Below are 17,414 nucleotides of genomic sequence, written 5' to 3'. Positions count from 1 at the left end.
TATAAATATTTCAGTTACCCCAACACACTACAAAGCTTTAAAACATTTTGAAGTAATCTGCATTTTTTAAGATATAAAAATAGATTATATTTGAGGAGAAACATAAAACTGTGACCAAAGGTCAAAAATAATGAGGAAACAACAGATCTGGTTGAATAATGAAAAAATAAATGTATTTGCCAACTTCTGGGGAAAAAAAAATAACTAAATGATTTGAAAGAATTATTCAGCCATCTCTTGACAGGAGTCACAAAAAATAACCAAAGACCACATTTATTCTTAAAGAGTCAAGATAAACAGACCATATTTTCAAGCTATCAGCTTCTGTATTATTTCTAAAGTTTAACCTACAGGATACATGGATGCTGAGAGACCACTACTCCATCAAGACCTTTAAACTTCCAGGACAGACGTATGCTAGAAATGAAAGGTTTAATAGGATATCTGATATACCATATTTTCTTAACTAGTCCAGTCTCAAGGTCAATAAAACATTACTGTTACCTTCACTGGCAGGTTTTAGGTGGGACAACCTCAGCAGATCTTTATGAGACCAACCATTTCTTTGTTTATATTTTGTAACTGCTAAAGCAACAGCCAGGCCATTCTTTCCATTGTACCAGTCTGCAACAGCTTTTCTCAGGGCACGGCCCCACATGCCACACTTCATGCCCACCTTCAGATCCTTTTTAAACTGGATGAAAGTAAACAGATGAGTTGGTATGCGGCAGACTTCAGAAACAGCCTTAAATGCTGCTTGTTTTGTTTTTGCATCAGAGCACTGTGAACAAATTGCAAGAGCAAAAAGCATGGGCTCCTGTTTTGCTGCCCTGCCTTCTTGGCTGAACGTCTTTATTTCCTGTACCACATCACAACCTTTGCCATCTTCAATCAGTCTTATTAAAACTTCAGCATTTTCAAAGCCCAGTTTCTGCTCCTTGATGTAGTAAGTACCACCTTCTGAACCAAAACATAAGAAACGGTGGAGTCGATTCATATCTGTGACCTGCCATACATATCCACCTTCCGAGTTCAGCACCTGCTTGTCATTCAAGGGCTGCATTTGATTTGCGTCTTCATCCATTGCTTAAGAGTTTCAGGAAGCCTGTTAAAAAAGAAAGAGTACAATTTTACTACAAATAAATGTTGAACTATATTGGATTTTTTGGCTTGTAACATTTCCTCCTCTTACATCTGTAGCCAAATGAGTACATCATATCTGTAATGCCTTCTCCCCTTGCCCCTTCTAGATTTACATTAAACATAGTTCAGAACAGCAATAACATAGTCCAGTAAGCGCTTAAGTTACTAAAGGGCATCTTCAAGGAACATATTTAAAAATTGGGTTTATGCCCTCTTTGGCTTTGATGTAACATATAAACAAGTTGTGAAAAGGGTTTGCTTCAAACAGGGATATCAAGTTTGGTTTTAATTTCCCCCGAGTTTGCTGGTGGTCTCAAAGCATTTTTATTGTGAGCTCTAACAGCTTAACTGAAGGGGCAGAAGTACTCAATATTCAAATACATTCTTTATCCAAAATGTTAGTCACTGAAGTTAAGTAAGTGTTGATTAAAAAAAAAAAAAAAAGCCATAAGCAGTCTGACTAAAAACCCTTTTCTGAGTGATGTCAGCATTTTACTAGTTCTCCAGGCAGGAAAGTCTTCCAGAGCAGCTAGGTCCTGAATTTCTGTGGGACAGATTGTACCTAAAACTAGCAAAATGATACTAAACTTTATGAAGGGGGATTTTTTAAATTCAAGCTAATTAGAAAGAAACTTAATCCCAAAGATGAAAATTTAAATTCCTTAGAATCAGCATACAGGCTAGTTAAAGGTGACCTGCCAAGGGAAGGAGGGTGTTTGTGCTCTTTTGGTTATAAAAGATTTTTTTTTTTATTAAAATTTATCATATCTTGTCCCCCCCATTATTTGCTGGACGGCTGAATGAAGACACTGCATTTGATAAAGGTAGGAAACTTGAGCAACTCAGAATGCTAGAGAGTCCTAGACTTAAAAACAAAACAAAAAAACTGTGTATTTTGTTTATTTTGGTTATCATCTATTTAAATGAAACACCTGACAAATAACGAAGACAAATTCCATCTTTAATAAAGATTCAAACACTCTTGTCCTTTCAGATGCAAACTGAGAAAGCTCACAAGCAAAGAGAGAAAGAGAAACAAAATACATCCCAAACCTTTCAGGTCTTGTTTACACACTGCTACACAGAGAACTAACATAATATCATCTGTAGGCATACCATATTCTTATTCCTAACCAAAATAAGATGCAAGGCCATAAAATGTATATGGTTAAACTTAAGGTAAAAAGTTATTTTTTGAGAAGTAAAAATCCAGTTGTAGTATAGCCAAAAGAAAGAATCATATAACAAATGAAACATAAGGTGGAAATTAGAAGACCTAAGAGGAAATCTGAAGATATAGAACTTGCATGTTATGTCTTGGGCTACTAAGTATCAGAAAGAACAATCCTTTGAGTGTCAGAGTATCTTCTCGATTACTAGAGAGTAAAAGGAGCAACAGAAAAGAATATATTAGCTTCTCTGCAAAGTACTTTGCTGCATTAATTTTAAGTACAGAAGATCACAGACCTATTCTTTTGGGAGTAAAAAAAGATGAGGCACTGTCACATCCTGTGGTAACTAATCATGACTAGCTCACACATTTTTATAGGTGTTAAACTCTATTAGTGTTTAAAAGCATTTTAGTTAAAAACATAATCAACATTTATTAATTCTATTCCTACTTTGGATAGACATCTCACAGACTGAAGAGAGCCAGTATTCTACCCCCTACATGTGATGAGATATACGCACACCCTATCCAGGAATTTCAAGGGAAAGAGTTAAAGAAAGAGTTGCGGTCTCATTGTATCCCTACTCTGCTAGAGTTTTTTTCTGAAGCAGTGAGGTGCCAGCAACTGGATTAGGAATGGTAATTTTATTCATCTTTTATTTTCATATAAAATTTCCAAGAAGTATTTCTCACTGTGAGTTTTCAAAGCAAATATGTGCAACTTTCTTTTAAAGGTCAACAGCTCTCCATTCAAAAACTGCTTGCAACCAAACTCTAATTTTAAAACACACGCTGACTTCTGAGACACGCCAGATACCCTGAAAATACCAAGTGTTAGCTAAATTGGGTGCATCTAATTGTTTTGCAACAAAAAGTGTTTTGATATCTGAAACACATGATATTCCAACATGCATGAAGTAGTATGCTTTGCCATATGGCAGCTATAGTTACATCATACTTTCAAAATACTGGGCTACATTAATCTTTGAAGTCAAGTGTTACACAAGAGATTAATAGAGTCAATTAACTAACTACAAAGATTTTCTTCCAAATGTAGAAAGATTTTGGTATAGAACACTAACCTGAACATCTCAGTAATAATACAAATGGGATGTGAAAGAGATTGTGACTCTCAGTAATCAGAATCCTGTGTGTGAAATCTATGGGGTGATTTTACCCTGTGTTGTAAGTACCTGCACTTTTCTGTAATTCTGTATTGTGATGGGTTGGACCCCGGGGGATGCCACCTGATGGGCGGAGACACTACTGAATCTACCTGTTCTGCAGCATAGGCCCCCTTTAACCTGTCTTGCTGAGCCCAGTTATTAAAGCCTCCTCTAATTCACACAAAGGCAGGGCCACACCCAGCTGCAGAACAGCTCTAGGAAGATTCAGTTTAAGGGACTTGCTCCAGCACTCAGATGTCCACCTCCCTTGGAATGCAGATCTAAAGATATATAGTGAAATTTGCCCCCTCCCCCGAGCGTGGAAAGAGGTGTGCACACTTCTTGCCCCCACAATTAGAAATTACGGAAACTGGGTTTAATAATAAACAAAACAAATTTTATTAAACTATAAAAGGCAGATTTTAAGTGGTAAAACAGAACAAAGCAGATTACTCAGCAAATGGAATCAAACACACAAACTAAGCTAGTTTCACTAAAGAAATTGGTTACAAATAGTATTTCTCACCCTAGATATTGTTGCAGGCAGGTTGCAAAGTTTCTGTGGTTCAGAGTTCCAGTTATATTCCTTTTCAGACTGAACCCCTGTCTCAGTCTGGACTCCACCCGCCCCCCGCCTTGCCTTGCCTTCCCTTCCCTTCCGGTGGCTTTTGCAGATTTTCCTCTTGGGCAGGTTTCAGAGGGGTAGCAGTGTTAGTCTGTATCAGCAATCCTTGTGGCACCTTAGAGACTAACAAATTTATTTGGTCACCTTTTTGACCACCAGGGGCTGCTGTGGCACCAGAAGAGAGGGCAGCCGCCTCCGAGCCAGAGCAGCCGTGGAGAGGGAGGGGCAATGTATACCATCTCACAGTACCCTGCTGCAGGGCCAGGTGAAGAGGCACAGGCCACAGATGGAGCAGGGCATATGGGGCTGCTGGGGGAGTAGCAGACTGGGGTTCAGAAGGGCTAGTGGGGGACAGACTGGGGTGGGGGCACAAGAGCTAGTGGGGTGACAACATTGAGCCAGGGGCTAAATGGAAGTCAGGATGCAGGGCCATATAGAGACAGGGGAAGTGGGGTGGCTGAGAGGAAGTGCAGGGACACATGTGGATGGGGGGAAGAGGGTGCCTGAGTGGGGAAGAAGGGACAAATGTAGACAGGGGAGTGCAAGGACACATAGGGAGAGGGGCAGATGTGCCTGACTGAATGGGAGAGGCTAGGGGTCAGCCAGGGTCTGCATGAGGGATGCTCCCTAAGAATCCCTCCCTGCACCAAAAAAACCCTGTTCCATACTTTTCCCAACCATACCCAACAACCCTTCAAATTCATAACCAAGCTTTTAAATTTTTGGCACAGAATTCCCCCAGAAATATAAATAGCACCTTTCCCACTCAATTTATCTATTCCAAAACAATTAGATGCTAGTAGTGCAGTGACTCTTTGGTCAAATTTAATAATATATGCTCAGCAACCACTTGCACATAGCTCTGGCCATCCAAATATCAATACAAACAGATTATCCATTATTTTTAATTTAAAAAATAAAAGTTAAGTATCAATCACGAATTTCCTCTTGGACAGCCAAAGATACTGGCAAGTGTCCATTTAATATTTCATTTTAAAGGACTTTACTTCTCTCTTTACTATTGGACTGCATTTGAATCCAAGTCTTGGTGCAAGACTCAAAGCAATGACATTCTGGCTCAAGTCAAGAATTCTACCACCTTAGTTACTCTGACACCAACATCAATGCAAGTCCTACTATGTTGGGATAGCTACTTTGTAACAAGAAAAACCACACTTACTGAGCCAAATAATACTCACAGGTACTCATTTTGGCTACCAAGTGATTATTAGCAGGACTTGTAGGCTCAAGAATGTACGATTCCTGCCAATAGCAGAAAGATTAGGAATAGATGCTGATGATGCAAACTAAAAACATGAAGTTAAAACTTAATTTCAATTAAAATATTGATTCAAATTTTTAAAAACTAATTTAAACATTTTAAAATCATGATTTACATTGATCACATTAAATTTTAATGATTTTTCAATGTTATTGGTACATAGTTATTTTTAGTCTTTTGTATTTTTTTAAAACATGTACATGAACCTTCCTTATTTACAGAGCATAATTTTATCCACTGTGAAGACTTACAGGCATATATAGTACCTTTTATACAGAAAGTTCCTAAAGGAATTTATAAATCTCATTTTCAAACTACATACAATTTCATCCACCTATGGCCTTATCTGGGATGGAACCCAGTAGCTATTAAACAGTGCATGGAGACACTACATCGCAGCTTAGGATACAAAGTGAAGAACAATATCCAATCCTACTGAAATTTAGGAAGGAAACATTTATTCTCTTAAATTTTTGTTTATTGGTATATAATTTCAATTACAGAATACAAGCATTACAAAACTTAAAACTCTAATATACGTTCTATTCCTGATGATTGCACAGACACCTATCATCATCTTACCTAAAAGCACACTAAAGAATTTTTAGTGCACTATAGTACTGTAATGCCTATAGATGGGCCACGGCTGTGCAGCAAGCTACTGCATTGTAGTCACACCCTGTCTTGCCCTGCAGTAATATCCTGTGTAGTCAAATCCTTAGAGCTGTATGTTTGGTTATTTTTACATTCTGCAATTAAAAAAGTGGAATGTATGTCCTGCACATCACCCATACAAGTTAATATTTCTACAAAAACTACCATGTGATTTTTGAAGAACCAAATTATCAGCTGTAAGCCTCATTAGAAACACAGTCCCCTTCCAACAGAGAACTGTGCTCCCTAATGCCACAGAGGAGTTCAGCATTGACTCAGAGTTACTCCTGGGGAAATTCTGTGGGACTGTGTACCTGCCAAAAATACCCACCCCTCCCGCGGATCTCCTGTGTTTCCCTATGGAAAACGGCAGGGAAGCAAACGAAACTGTGCTGGGGGGGAGGGGGGGTAAGAGGGCAACCATTAGAGTATTGCCCTCCCTTCCAAACAGAGATGGGGCATGGGGGTGCACAGGGGGTTACATGCCTCTGCCCCCCCTCATTCTGCAAGTGCAGAGCTTCCCAGCTGAAGGAGGCTGTGTCTCTGCTCTACTGATTTTGCAGCTCAACGCCGCCTCCTGGGTCCTAGTGACAGTTGTGCTCCCCTTCTGTGTGCTGGGAGGCTTCCTGTTTTCTATTCTGTACAAAGAGTGCCTGCAGTGGGGCTGGGTGGAAGAGGCAGTGGGGAAGAAAGGGGGGGTGGAATAGGGCAGGGGGAGGGGAATGTGGGAGTGAGCAGAGGAAGATGGAGAAGAAAAGGGGATAGCGGAATTGCAGGGGGAAGTGGGACCTTGGCATGCGGCATCCCCTCGGCGGTAGCTGGGGCTCCCCCGTTAAGGAGGTCCATCGAACCCTCACCCTGACAAGCCACACCCCACTACACCTGAACCCCTCCGACAAACCCCCCACACCCAGACCCCCAACCAACTGCACCTGGACCCCCACCCCATCAAGTGCCACTCCCCCAGCACCCAGATCCACCCCAAGCCTCCCACACCCAGACCCCCGTGCTGAGCCCTATCTCCCCACACCCAGTGCTGCCCCTCCCCTACCAGCCCCAACCACCTTCAACTGCATCCCCTGCAGATTCCCATTGCTCCTGCCCCAGAACCCCCCCAATGAGCCTGTGTGCATTCAGGTGTCCCACTGAGCTGCCCACACCCAGATTACCCCACACAGAAACCTCTCACCCCACACCCTGATCCCCCCACACTTGGATACTGCTGGGCTGAGCCTGCTCATGCACACCTGGTGCACCTGGCACAGAGAGGCAGGGAGTCGGGGGTGTTTCTGGGGCAGGGCCAGTCCTTGCACTGCGTCAGGGTCAGCTGCAGCCTCACTGCCGAGTCTCTATGCTGGGGGAGGTGGGGGCTTCAGGGTGATCTCCCATCTCAATGCAGCCAGTGCCCTGTGCTCCCCACTGCCATGCTGGAGCCACATTTATTTACTGACAAATACAATTTGCAGAATTTTAAAATATTGTGTGCATAATTTTTAGGCGCAGAATTCTCTCAGGAATACAGAGTGCAACATTCTTGTAGGCCAAAATCCTAATAGGGAAAAACTGTCTTAAGTAAATTGTACTCTATTTTGCTTTATACTCCATTTTGCTACCTTCAAATTAGTAAAAATAAAAAAAATAAAATGTACTCCTTAAATTAGTAAGAAGAAATTGTTCTAAGTTTATTCTTTCCTAATTGTGTTAATAATTGTTCTTAAAAGTATAAAAGTTTTATGGCTCTAATTACTGCCTTATTTACTGTTTGGTATGTAAGTAAAAAAAGTGTGATAATTAATTAAAAAAAGACAGCTGGACCAAACAGTCAAGAAGGGAGTGAAGGAGTAGAGAGGCATCAGCTTTATCATCAGAATCACCCAGGTGGCAAATTGACGACCTCAAAGCAAAGGCATACACCCCAAAAACAAAATAAAAAATAAAGCAAAAAGAAAAAAAAATAAAAATAAAAAATCAGCTGCAAATAGTCCCAGTAACAACCCAAATAATGCTAATTAATAGCAACCTTAACTACCTTGTAATTAACAGCTCCAGTGTAACACAGCAAGGTCCAAAGACTTGTAATAAAACTTCTTCTTATAAAAAAAAAAAAAGGGTGTATTGCCCTGGGACTTTGGGTTCATTCTGCATCAACATCAAAGCTTCGAAGGCGTTCAACAAAGGCCTGGCTCCCCTCCCTCCTGTGCAATTTCAGCTGACCACTGGAACTGACAAAGCAACACTAAAAACTGGTAACTATACAATCTAGCTGCAAAACTGTGTGTCTGTGTGTGTGTAAATAAAAGCATATACTGATGTTAACGCTTAAAGGCGTATTGCCTTATTCCCTTTAAAAAAAAAGTCCGTATGCTTCTTATAAGCATAACATTCTGAATCACCATTTCCCACAAGACCACAGCGAATAACTGTCTCAGAATAACTACAGCTGTATCAGTTGCAACTACACTGAATTTGTTCATTTGTGCTATACAAGTACATAAAAGTGGTTTAAAAAGCAAAGTCTCACATAATTAATCCAAATTTTAAAGGTTTACATAAAAAACACATTTAAAGAAAAGCTATAATAAAACTACAGGTTCCAACCTAATTTTAACAAATTGCTACATTTAACAGGTATTTGAATTGCAAATGAAATACAACACTTACAAGTTAATTTGAAATTAAACTTTGGTTTTATGTTGGCTAAATTATAAAAAACACTGGACTGGAAATCTACTATGATTTGTATATTTATATTTGTAAGCCCTTTGAGGCTATATCTTTTTCTGTTCTGTAAAGAACTGTATTCATTTGCAGTCTTTTAAAAAATACTAATATAGAGACCAACAGCTTAGAAGGATTCAAAATTCAAAAAAGGATTAGATATTTATATAAATACTGAGAATATTCACTGTCAAATTAGATGGGATTTTTTTTAAAAAAGCACTCAAAAAACCCACAGCTTTAGAGCAATATAGACCACTAATGCTTCAGGACATAAGCTTTCTTCTGAGGGGATTAATAAGAAACTTCCCATTAACAGTTTGTTTCATAGTTGCCTGCTTCACAGTTTTTGCACATCTGCTAACAACTGCTGTCACATGGAGAACAATGGCCTACCTAAACCACTGGTTTGATTAAATAAAGCACTTCCTATGTTCCTATAAAAATAATATGGCCTCTCTCTTAAAGGAAGATTGGCACAGAACCTTTGACAAGGAAATGGGGTTTGATAATATTAATTTCTAGTTTAGGTATAGCATTTTTCACTTGCAGACTCCCATTTCCATTTTAAAGATGGGGAAATGAAGGCAGTGGGAGATGAAGTGACTGCCCAAGGTCACCCAGCAGCAGAGCTTGGAATCTGAATCTCGAATTTCCTGAGTCCCAGTCCATTGCTCTTCACAGTAGCCTACACTGCCTCTCCCTCCCTCTATCACTCTTTAGTCTGATTTATAGAGAGTTATAAAGATGACACGTGGTCCACAATATATGGAAAGAAAATCTGTGAAAAGAGTATCCAAGCTAGGGACAAGGGGAAAAAAATTGTCTGGCAAGCATCCTCTTCTATAAGACCTGCACATTCACTTTTTATAGCAACCTAAAATTTTATTCTTCAAATGTGATTTTTTTACCAAGAAACCATTCTTCAAAGGGCTGTACGGACCACATCTTGCTTTCAACCCTTTATATGACTTTTTGAGGTATCTTAACGAAAAAGACTGCGGGAAACAAATTCCAGTATCCCAGAACACCTGGACCACGAACACCAGTGCTCTGCGCGCTGTGTGTGCGCCTCCCCCTCTGTAGTTTTTTCTACCCTTCCCTTATACAAGAGATCTCGGGCACCTGTCCTGGGGGGTTTACTAGGCGCCCCTTCCCGCAGAGAGCTGCTCTGCCAACCCACGAACACTGGTCGTTCGCACGCCCTCCCCCCATTGGGAATAGCAGCAGCGAGCGAAACGCTCCACCCCAGCGCCTACCCCTGCTTCCCCCAGCCGCTCCCGGGCCTCTCCTCACCGAGGGGGTGGCGAAAGCAGGAGAGGCCTCCGCTCGCAGAAAGGCTCCACACCCAGCCTTAAGAAGACGGACGGCTCTCGGTGCCTCTGGCAGGGGCAAGGCCGTCGGGAGGGGCGATCCTTAAGAGGGCGTGAAAGGTGTGTGGCTAGGCCGCTGCCCAAGGGAGGCCCTGCCTGCAGCTCGGACCAGTGGCGTTGCACGGGACGCTCGGCGGAGACGGCGGCTGTTGTTGCTCAAGCGGGGCCGGGCCCTACCTGCGCGCGTGAGCCGGGGACCGGGCGCAGCAGGAGGTGGCGGCTCCGCCAAGGCTTCCGCAATCAGCCCGCGGCCGGCTCTGTTTCTCCTCGCGCAGCAGGCTTCCCTCGAAGTCAGCCCCTCCCTGGTCGGATTCCTGTCAGGACAGCATCGCTAAGACCCGGATGGAGCCGCTCTTCCTTCCCTTCCCACAGTGACCAAGCTCCGAGGCCCCGGATGGAACCGCTCCGCCTATCCTCCCCCCGGCCCCCGGGGACTAGCGACCGCGGATGTAGTTCCCCGTTTCAGCATCCTGAACAGCGACGGGCTGGGCAGGGAAAGGCGGAGCATTGGGACCCGGATAAACTTCTCCGTCGCGCCTCCCATTAGTTCCCTCTCCAAAGACCCGGATGGCCCGCTCCCATCAGGCACAGCGGCGGAGGACCCGGATCCCCCTCAGCGGGTAAGCTGAGGCCGCTTCCGTGACTGGAAGTAGTATCCCGGATGTAGTCTAGCTGCTCGCTTTCCGTCCGGGCCGAGCTCGCCCTCACTTCACCATAGAGATGACAGCGTGGGCCGCGGAGCCTGCCGGGAAGGAAGCGGCGGCGTGCGTGGGGGCGTGCAGAGAGCCTCAGCCGGCGGCTGGTGGCAGCGGCTGCTCCGTGAGAGCCTGGGACCCGCCACCATGTCGGGAGGAGGCAGCGCCGGGGAGTGGTGCCTGATGGAGAGCGACCCGGGCGTCTTCACGGAGCTCATCAAGGGCTTTGGTGAGGGGTCGAGCGGGGCCCGGGCAGGGGGCTGGGACCGGTGTCTGGGCAGGTGGCGGGCGGGCGGGCACTCTTGAGGCCTGCAGCTGCCCCTCCGCCTCTTGCGGGACGGGGGTGGCGCGTCGTTCGGGACCTGCCTGAACTTCGCCCCGAGCCTTTTCAGCGGCGTTGCTGGGGTGCGACACCCCCTACCTCTAGCAGGTGCAGATGGGCTGAGGCGGCGCTTTTGCTCTGGTGGGATCGGAAGGAGAGATGCCCAAATCTCCCAGCCGTCCCCCTCCGCTGGGAGGGTGCAGTGCCCAGCACCTGCTCAGCCTCTCCAGGGCTAGCTCTTCGCAGGGAAAGCCACGGCCCGCTCCGCTCCTTCTACGCTTCAGCCTGCCTCGACACATCCCAGCCTGCAGCACTGTTCAGCTCCCCCGAAACCCAGTGGGGCCCCATTTGTGCTTGAAAATGGGACTGCGTGGTTGTTATGGGGCAGCTGCGGCCCTCAAGCACTGAACTAATGCTGTTTCTTTGAGGAAGACCTTTGAGGCGTGCACACAGCTCAATAGCTGCAGTGAGCCCTGGCCAGGGTGTACACATCAGCATTTTGAGAGTAACTTAAAAAGAAAAATCCTGAATGAACAAACCTGTATACAGGTTTGCATGAGCATGTGCCTTCTGATGTGAGAGGTTTCTTTTAGCTCAGTATGTTGCATTTAAGATGTAGTACTTACATAGCACACTTCTGTCTTCCAAGTATTTCATAAATGGTAACTAGTACTCAGAAAACTTGTGTGAGGTAGGTAAATAATATCTTAATTTTACAACTTTGGACACTGAGTTATAGAGGACCAAGTGCTACCTTGATTTACACCACATACAATACAATTGGCACTATTGGGATTGTATGGATTGTTAATCAGTGTAGAATTTGGCCCAAAGAAGCTAAATTGTGTATCCAGGTCCACATAGTAGATTAAAGTCCTTTACTAGACTATCTTGACATATAGTTCTAAGCATGTTTCAGAGTAACAGCCGTGTTAGTCTGTATTCGCAAAAAGAAAAGGAGTACTTGTGGCACCTTGGAGACTAACCAATTTATTAGAGCATAAGCTTTCGTGAGCTACAGCTCACTTCATCTAATAAATTGGTTAGTCTCTAAGGTGCCACAAGTACTCCAGTTCTAAGCATGTTTCTTACCTTCTCTGCCTTTTCTTCTTCACTTACCTGACCCATGAATAAGTCTGACATTTTACACCAGGGCTTGCAAAAATACCTTGGTAGTGACACAAGTGTGGGCACTTAAGCCATCCATTTTTGCAAGCCATAAACTTTTTTCTTTTTTTTAAAATAAAAAGTTTCCATCCTTCATGGCTGTGAAGATGAAATGTGAATTATAAACCGTTGTAGTGTTCCTATGCTGGAGTCTTCAGACACAGATCCAGTGTGTCTTCTTTTGCTTGCAGCTTTGTGAAGCAGCACAACCCAAATGAGATTAACACATTTCTGGGCAGTAAAACTGTTACTGCTGAGAATCATTTTGGCAGCCCTGAAATTGTCAAATCATATTAATTTCATGCTGCTGCTGTTTGTGAAAGCTAAGAGTCAGGCACTGTAATTATTCATAATTTTTTGCGGGGAGGCAATGGGGGAGAGTGGTAGAATAGCAGAGACTTTCCTGCAGTCCAGAAAGCCTACAAGGGGTAAAATAGTGGAGATATGATCCTAGTCTTTAGGCAGCTGTAAGGAGGTGCCCCTCAAGAGTGCTGTATCTTCTGGAAAGAGGAAGAATTCTAGAGGGACGTGGAGCTAAGGTTTATCACATGAACTAGCCAGAAGCTGATATGAAGTTTCCTCATACCAAGATACTCAGACACCTTGGAAGAAATTTCAGCATACTTCCCAGCATGTGTTGATTGCAGGAAGCGCTGAATTTCTCACCAAAGGTTTGGTCCTGGACCTCACCAGTAAAGCCTGTCCCACCCCATCCTTTGTATCTTCATCTGGCTAGTAAATCTAGTTTTCCAGCTTGTACATCTCTGGAAAACTTCTCAAACTCTATTTTACATAGTCTGATTCTGTAAACTCTTGTGATGGCTAATTTAATTTCTTCTGTAGCTAATGAGGAAGGAATTAATATAATTTGACAACTGGATGATGCAAAAGACTGGTAATGGGATAAAGCATGTTTTGTTTTTACATTTGTGTCAGTGTCAAAATTGATCAATTTAAATGATCAAATTTGAAAGCCATTCAGTTGCCTGTGTTTCGTGAATTGTACTGGCCGTGTGTCTGATATGTGGAGCAAGAGCATTATCAAACTGTGTATATGCAACCTCCTCCCCGAGGGATAATTTAACAATTTGTCTTCTATGGAACCTGTTCATTATTCACTCTTCCGGTCTCCCACTGAAATAGGTTTAGATCCTCAGATGCTACAGACATCCATCAATAAACATTTTTAGTTCTTGGAGGATTTTTTTTTTTATGAGAGTGAAACCCAAATCCTCATTTGAAGCCTGAGTATTGAAACAAAAGACTTTGAGACACATCTGAGGACTGTTGATTGTTTGAATGTTGTACTATGTTATGCAAAAAGATTGGTTCTCTGTCTCCTGGTTAAAAATCCAGCTCTTAATTGGCCTTGTTGGCAATTGGCAGCACTATCAGTGAAGTGAAAGACTGAAAATGAACTATGCAGACTAAACCTTCCTTATTCCTAGAGATGGTCCTACCACGTCAAATCTGAGGCATATTGACAAGCTGTGCAGGAAGCTTGTGTTGATACTCGGTTTATGGGCAAATTGAGAACTTTAGTCTCCAGGATTGCCTAGTTTGCTCCTTTCACAAGTACTGACCTGATTTTTTTTAAAAAAACTATTTTTGTAGTAGTTAAATATGAATGAATATTAAGTCAAATTAATATGTTTATGTAGTGTTTTACATACTTTTACCTACAGTATCTTATTGCTGTCTCTCTGTCACAAAGTGAAAATTAGTGGCCTTATGAGATTCTTGTGGTTCTCCATTAAAATATTTAATTGACTGTTTCTTATTCAGTAAACAGTGATTCCCCTCCCCCCACAATGATTTGCTTTCATGCTTCTGCTTAATTTAGAAATGGAAGATTTTGTGGCTAAAAGCATAGGTCTGGAAGTTCCTGGGGTTATCTTCTTGGCTTAGTCATACACTTCCTTTGTGATGAACAAGTTACTAAATTTTTTGGACACAAGTTTGCTCCTTTAAAAAATGAGGCTAATTATTCTACTTTGGATATATGATGCTATAGTAATGTTTGCGAAGGACGGTTACCTCCTCTGATGGAAGGTGCTGCTATGGTGGAAGGGTTATAACTATCACTACTAATATATAGCTTAAGTAATACAAACACTAATTGAATATATATATTTATACATGAAGTAAATTAATGGTTTTAAAAGAAAGCTGCAAACTTTGTATTATACTTGACCCAAAATATCTCCTGCTGACTTTTGTGGTTTTACAGTCCCGTTATTTCTTAAATAAAGACTGAAAAATCAACACAAACAGTGGAATCTAATGACACAGTGACACTCTGTTCATTTGACAATGCTCACTCTATAAAATTACGCAAACTGGACTAAATAACTTTTTCTTTAATCTCTCATCCATATCAGTCATAGGCTTTTTTTCTTAAGTCTGGGCTTAGTTATAAGTAAGTTTCTTTGTGTGTACATATATATGGCTTTTTCCTCTCCAATTTAGGATAGTTAAAACTATAGCTTTGCTCTTTCAGGTTGCAGGGGAGCACAAGTTGAAGAAATATGGAGTCTGGAGCCAGAGAACTTTGAAAAATTAAAGTAAGCTATTGGATCATAGAATATTAGGGTTGGAAGAGACCTCAGGAGGTCATCTAGTCCAATCCCCTGCTCAAAGCAGGACCAACCCCAACTAAACCATCCCAGCCAGGGCTTTGTCAAGCCGGGCCTTAAAAACCTCCAACGATGGAGATTTCACCAGCTATGTAACCCATTCCAGTGCTTCACCACCCTCCTAGTGAAATAGGTTTTCCTAATATCCAACCTAGACCTCCCCCACTGTATCTTGAGACCATTGCTCCTTGTTCTGTCATTTGCCACCACTAAGAACAGCCTAGCTCCATTCCCTTTGGAACCCCCCTTCAGGTAGTTGAAGGCTGCTGTCAAATCCCCCCTTATTCTTCTCTTCTGCAGACTAAATAAGCTCAGTTCCCTCAGCCTCTCCTCATAAGTCATGTGCCCCATTTTCGTTGCCCTCCTCTGGACTCTCCAGTTTGTCCACATCTTTTCGGTAGGGCCAACAACTGGACACAATACTGCAGATGTGGCCTCACCAGTGCCAAATAGAGGGGAATAATCACTTTCCTCCATCTGCTGGCAGTGGTCCTACTAATGCATCCCAATATGCTGTTAGCCTTCTTGGCAACAAGGGCATACTGTTGACTCTCTAGTTGTCGTTGTGGCCTTTGTTTTAGAGCTGACCCTAAATTCAGATTACTATGATGGGAGAAAAATCTGTGCTGATGCAATTTAAAAATATTTCATAAAACATTTTTAGAAGGACTTTTTCCCTCTACAAATGTTATTTATCAATGTTATGGTAATACCTGAGATCAGTGTCCCATTGTGCTGGATAATTTACAAACCTAGTAAGAGACAGTCCATCTTGTGAAAGACATAAAACTAAATAGACAAGAAAAACAAATGATGAGGAGAGAGAGAGAATTACCTTCATTTTACAGATTGAGAACTTGTATGAAATCTTCACTGGGAATCTTAGCTTTATGGATTTTTCCTTTTGCACTTAGCAGGATTACCAAATTTATAGTTTCAGTGCTTATCAATGCTTGGATAATGAATCTGATATTTGTTTCCAAAGAAAGTGTTATGAATATTATTATTGATGAACTCGCCAGATGTATCATGCAGGGTTTTTTTAATCATCCAGTATATTTCCTGTGTGGAGGGTGGTGGTGGTGTGGGGAGGAACAGGGTCTAAGGTTAATATGTACTGGATTTCTTTAACTTCACTTTAACCTCTGAATGTGTATTAGAACAGAAGCAAACTGGCACTTAAAGCCCAGTTTACCAAGTGATCAATGAGCCAAAATTTTACTTTTCAACAGTGCTATTTGAGCACTAACTCCACCTGGAATTGTGGGTGGCATCTCTGAAAATTTTTAATCATTCAAAGTTAGAGGTCACATCTCGGAGTCTGAGCCGAACTGACAATGTTTAGAAGGGAAGAGTTAACTGAGTTGCCTTATCAGATGGATACACTGAGATTTAAAATAGTTTGCACAGTTCTTTATCTACACACTTTTTCTGCTTTGACCTTTTATTTTATAGACCCGTTCATGGGCTGATCTTCCTCTTCAAGTGGCAGCCGGGAGAAGAGCCAGCAGGCTCTGTTGTTCAGGATTCCAGACTAGACACAATATTTTTTGCTAAACAGGTACAGTAATTTCAGTGACTTCCTTAGGTGCCCCATGAAACAGGGTTTTTTAGTGCAGAAAAACAGAAGATAACTGAAGGGTGCACAAAGGTGAACAACTGTGTACGAGGTATGTTTAGTCAGACAAAATCTTGCCAAACAAGGAAAAGTAAAATCCTGTTGGGAGAAGGAGCTGAAGAGTAAATGAAAATGATGCTTTTAAAACTTCCTTTCAGTGTCATAAAGGATTATTTTGAAGGTTTTTTTTTCTTTAAATCTTCATGAGTCAATGATATTTTGAAACCACTTTCAACAAAAGATTATGGGGGAAAATTTTATTTCAGTCCATCAAAGTAGAACTGCTATCACTATATTTCTCAAATGCTTTTTGTTATAGGAAATGCTCACATTCTAGAGCCATATTTACCTGTTCCCTGTACAAACTTGATCTGAAAGTATTCCTTTAATTATTTATATCTGAAATACATAAGGTTTGAAACAAACGATTGAAAATGTTGTTTATGCTAATGAAATCCATCTTATATCATTAAAGATATAATGCACTAATACAGAATTCTTGTATTTTTTGCTTTGGCAGGCAGATCAATGTATATCATTAGTGACTTAGAAAAGCAAGGAAGAGTAACCAGATCAAATGTAAATTTTCTAACCAAGAGAAGTTAGTTCAGTAGTAGGTTTTTTTGTTTTGTTTTGTTTTTTTGTGTTTTTTTTTAAATGCATATAGGTGTGTATGACTGGCTAGAGCTGGCCTTTGTGGCTTCTTACAGAAGGCCCTGTGTCTGCCTGCACCCTGCCCCAGGAAAGGAGCAACAAAGGTGGGTCCTCCAGGCCTGCCTAAAGAGGCTGCACAGAAGCAGCCAATCAGACCAGGAGGCTCAGAAAAAAGGAGTTGTAATGCCTT

General features: G+C 42.0%; 2 protein-coding genes across 5 annotated transcripts in view; one reads left to right on the top strand and one right to left on the bottom strand.

Moving 5' to 3' along the window:
- The window catches only part of RO60 (Ro60, Y RNA binding protein), a 29,055-nt gene extending 18,428 nt beyond the window's left edge, over window positions 1–10,627 (bottom strand). Inside the window, exons 1-2 of one of the 3 annotated variants that reach the window (XM_084635744.1) lie at window positions 10,019–10,627; window positions 505–1,105 (exon numbers count right to left, since the gene is read on the bottom strand). In XM_084635744.1, coding sequence (XP_084491870.1) covers window positions 505–1,084 — 580 coding nt within the window. In that variant the 5' untranslated portion in view covers window positions 1,085–1,105; window positions 10,019–10,627. The remainder of the gene's footprint in view (window positions 1–504; window positions 1,106–10,018) is intronic. The other 2 variants (XM_084635742.1, XM_084635743.1) reach the window with 2 other exon arrangements.
- A 180-nt stretch (window positions 10,628–10,807) lies between these two features.
- UCHL5 (ubiquitin C-terminal hydrolase L5) overlaps window positions 10,808–17,414 on the top strand; it is a 31,188-nt gene continuing 24,581 nt past the window's right edge. Inside the window, exons 1-3 of one of the 2 annotated variants that reach the window (XM_084635745.1) lie at window positions 10,808–11,056; window positions 14,817–14,880; window positions 16,408–16,513. In XM_084635745.1, the coding sequence (XP_084491871.1) occupies window positions 10,975–11,056; window positions 14,817–14,880; window positions 16,408–16,513 (252 nt within the window). In that variant the 5' untranslated portion in view covers window positions 10,808–10,974. Of the gene's footprint in view, window positions 11,057–14,816; window positions 14,881–16,407; window positions 16,514–17,414 lie in introns of those variants that run through there. The other variant, XM_084635746.1, reaches the window with a different exon arrangement.

Source organism: Lepidochelys olivacea, assembly GCF_965140295.1.
Source record: "Lepidochelys olivacea isolate rLepOli2 genome assembly, chromosome: 8".
In the NCBI taxonomy this organism is placed as follows: Eukaryota; Metazoa; Chordata; order Testudines; family Cheloniidae; genus Lepidochelys; species Lepidochelys olivacea.
The sequence above is the reverse complement of the archived record's forward strand: the minus strand, read 5'-3'. Positions and strand labels throughout refer to the sequence as shown.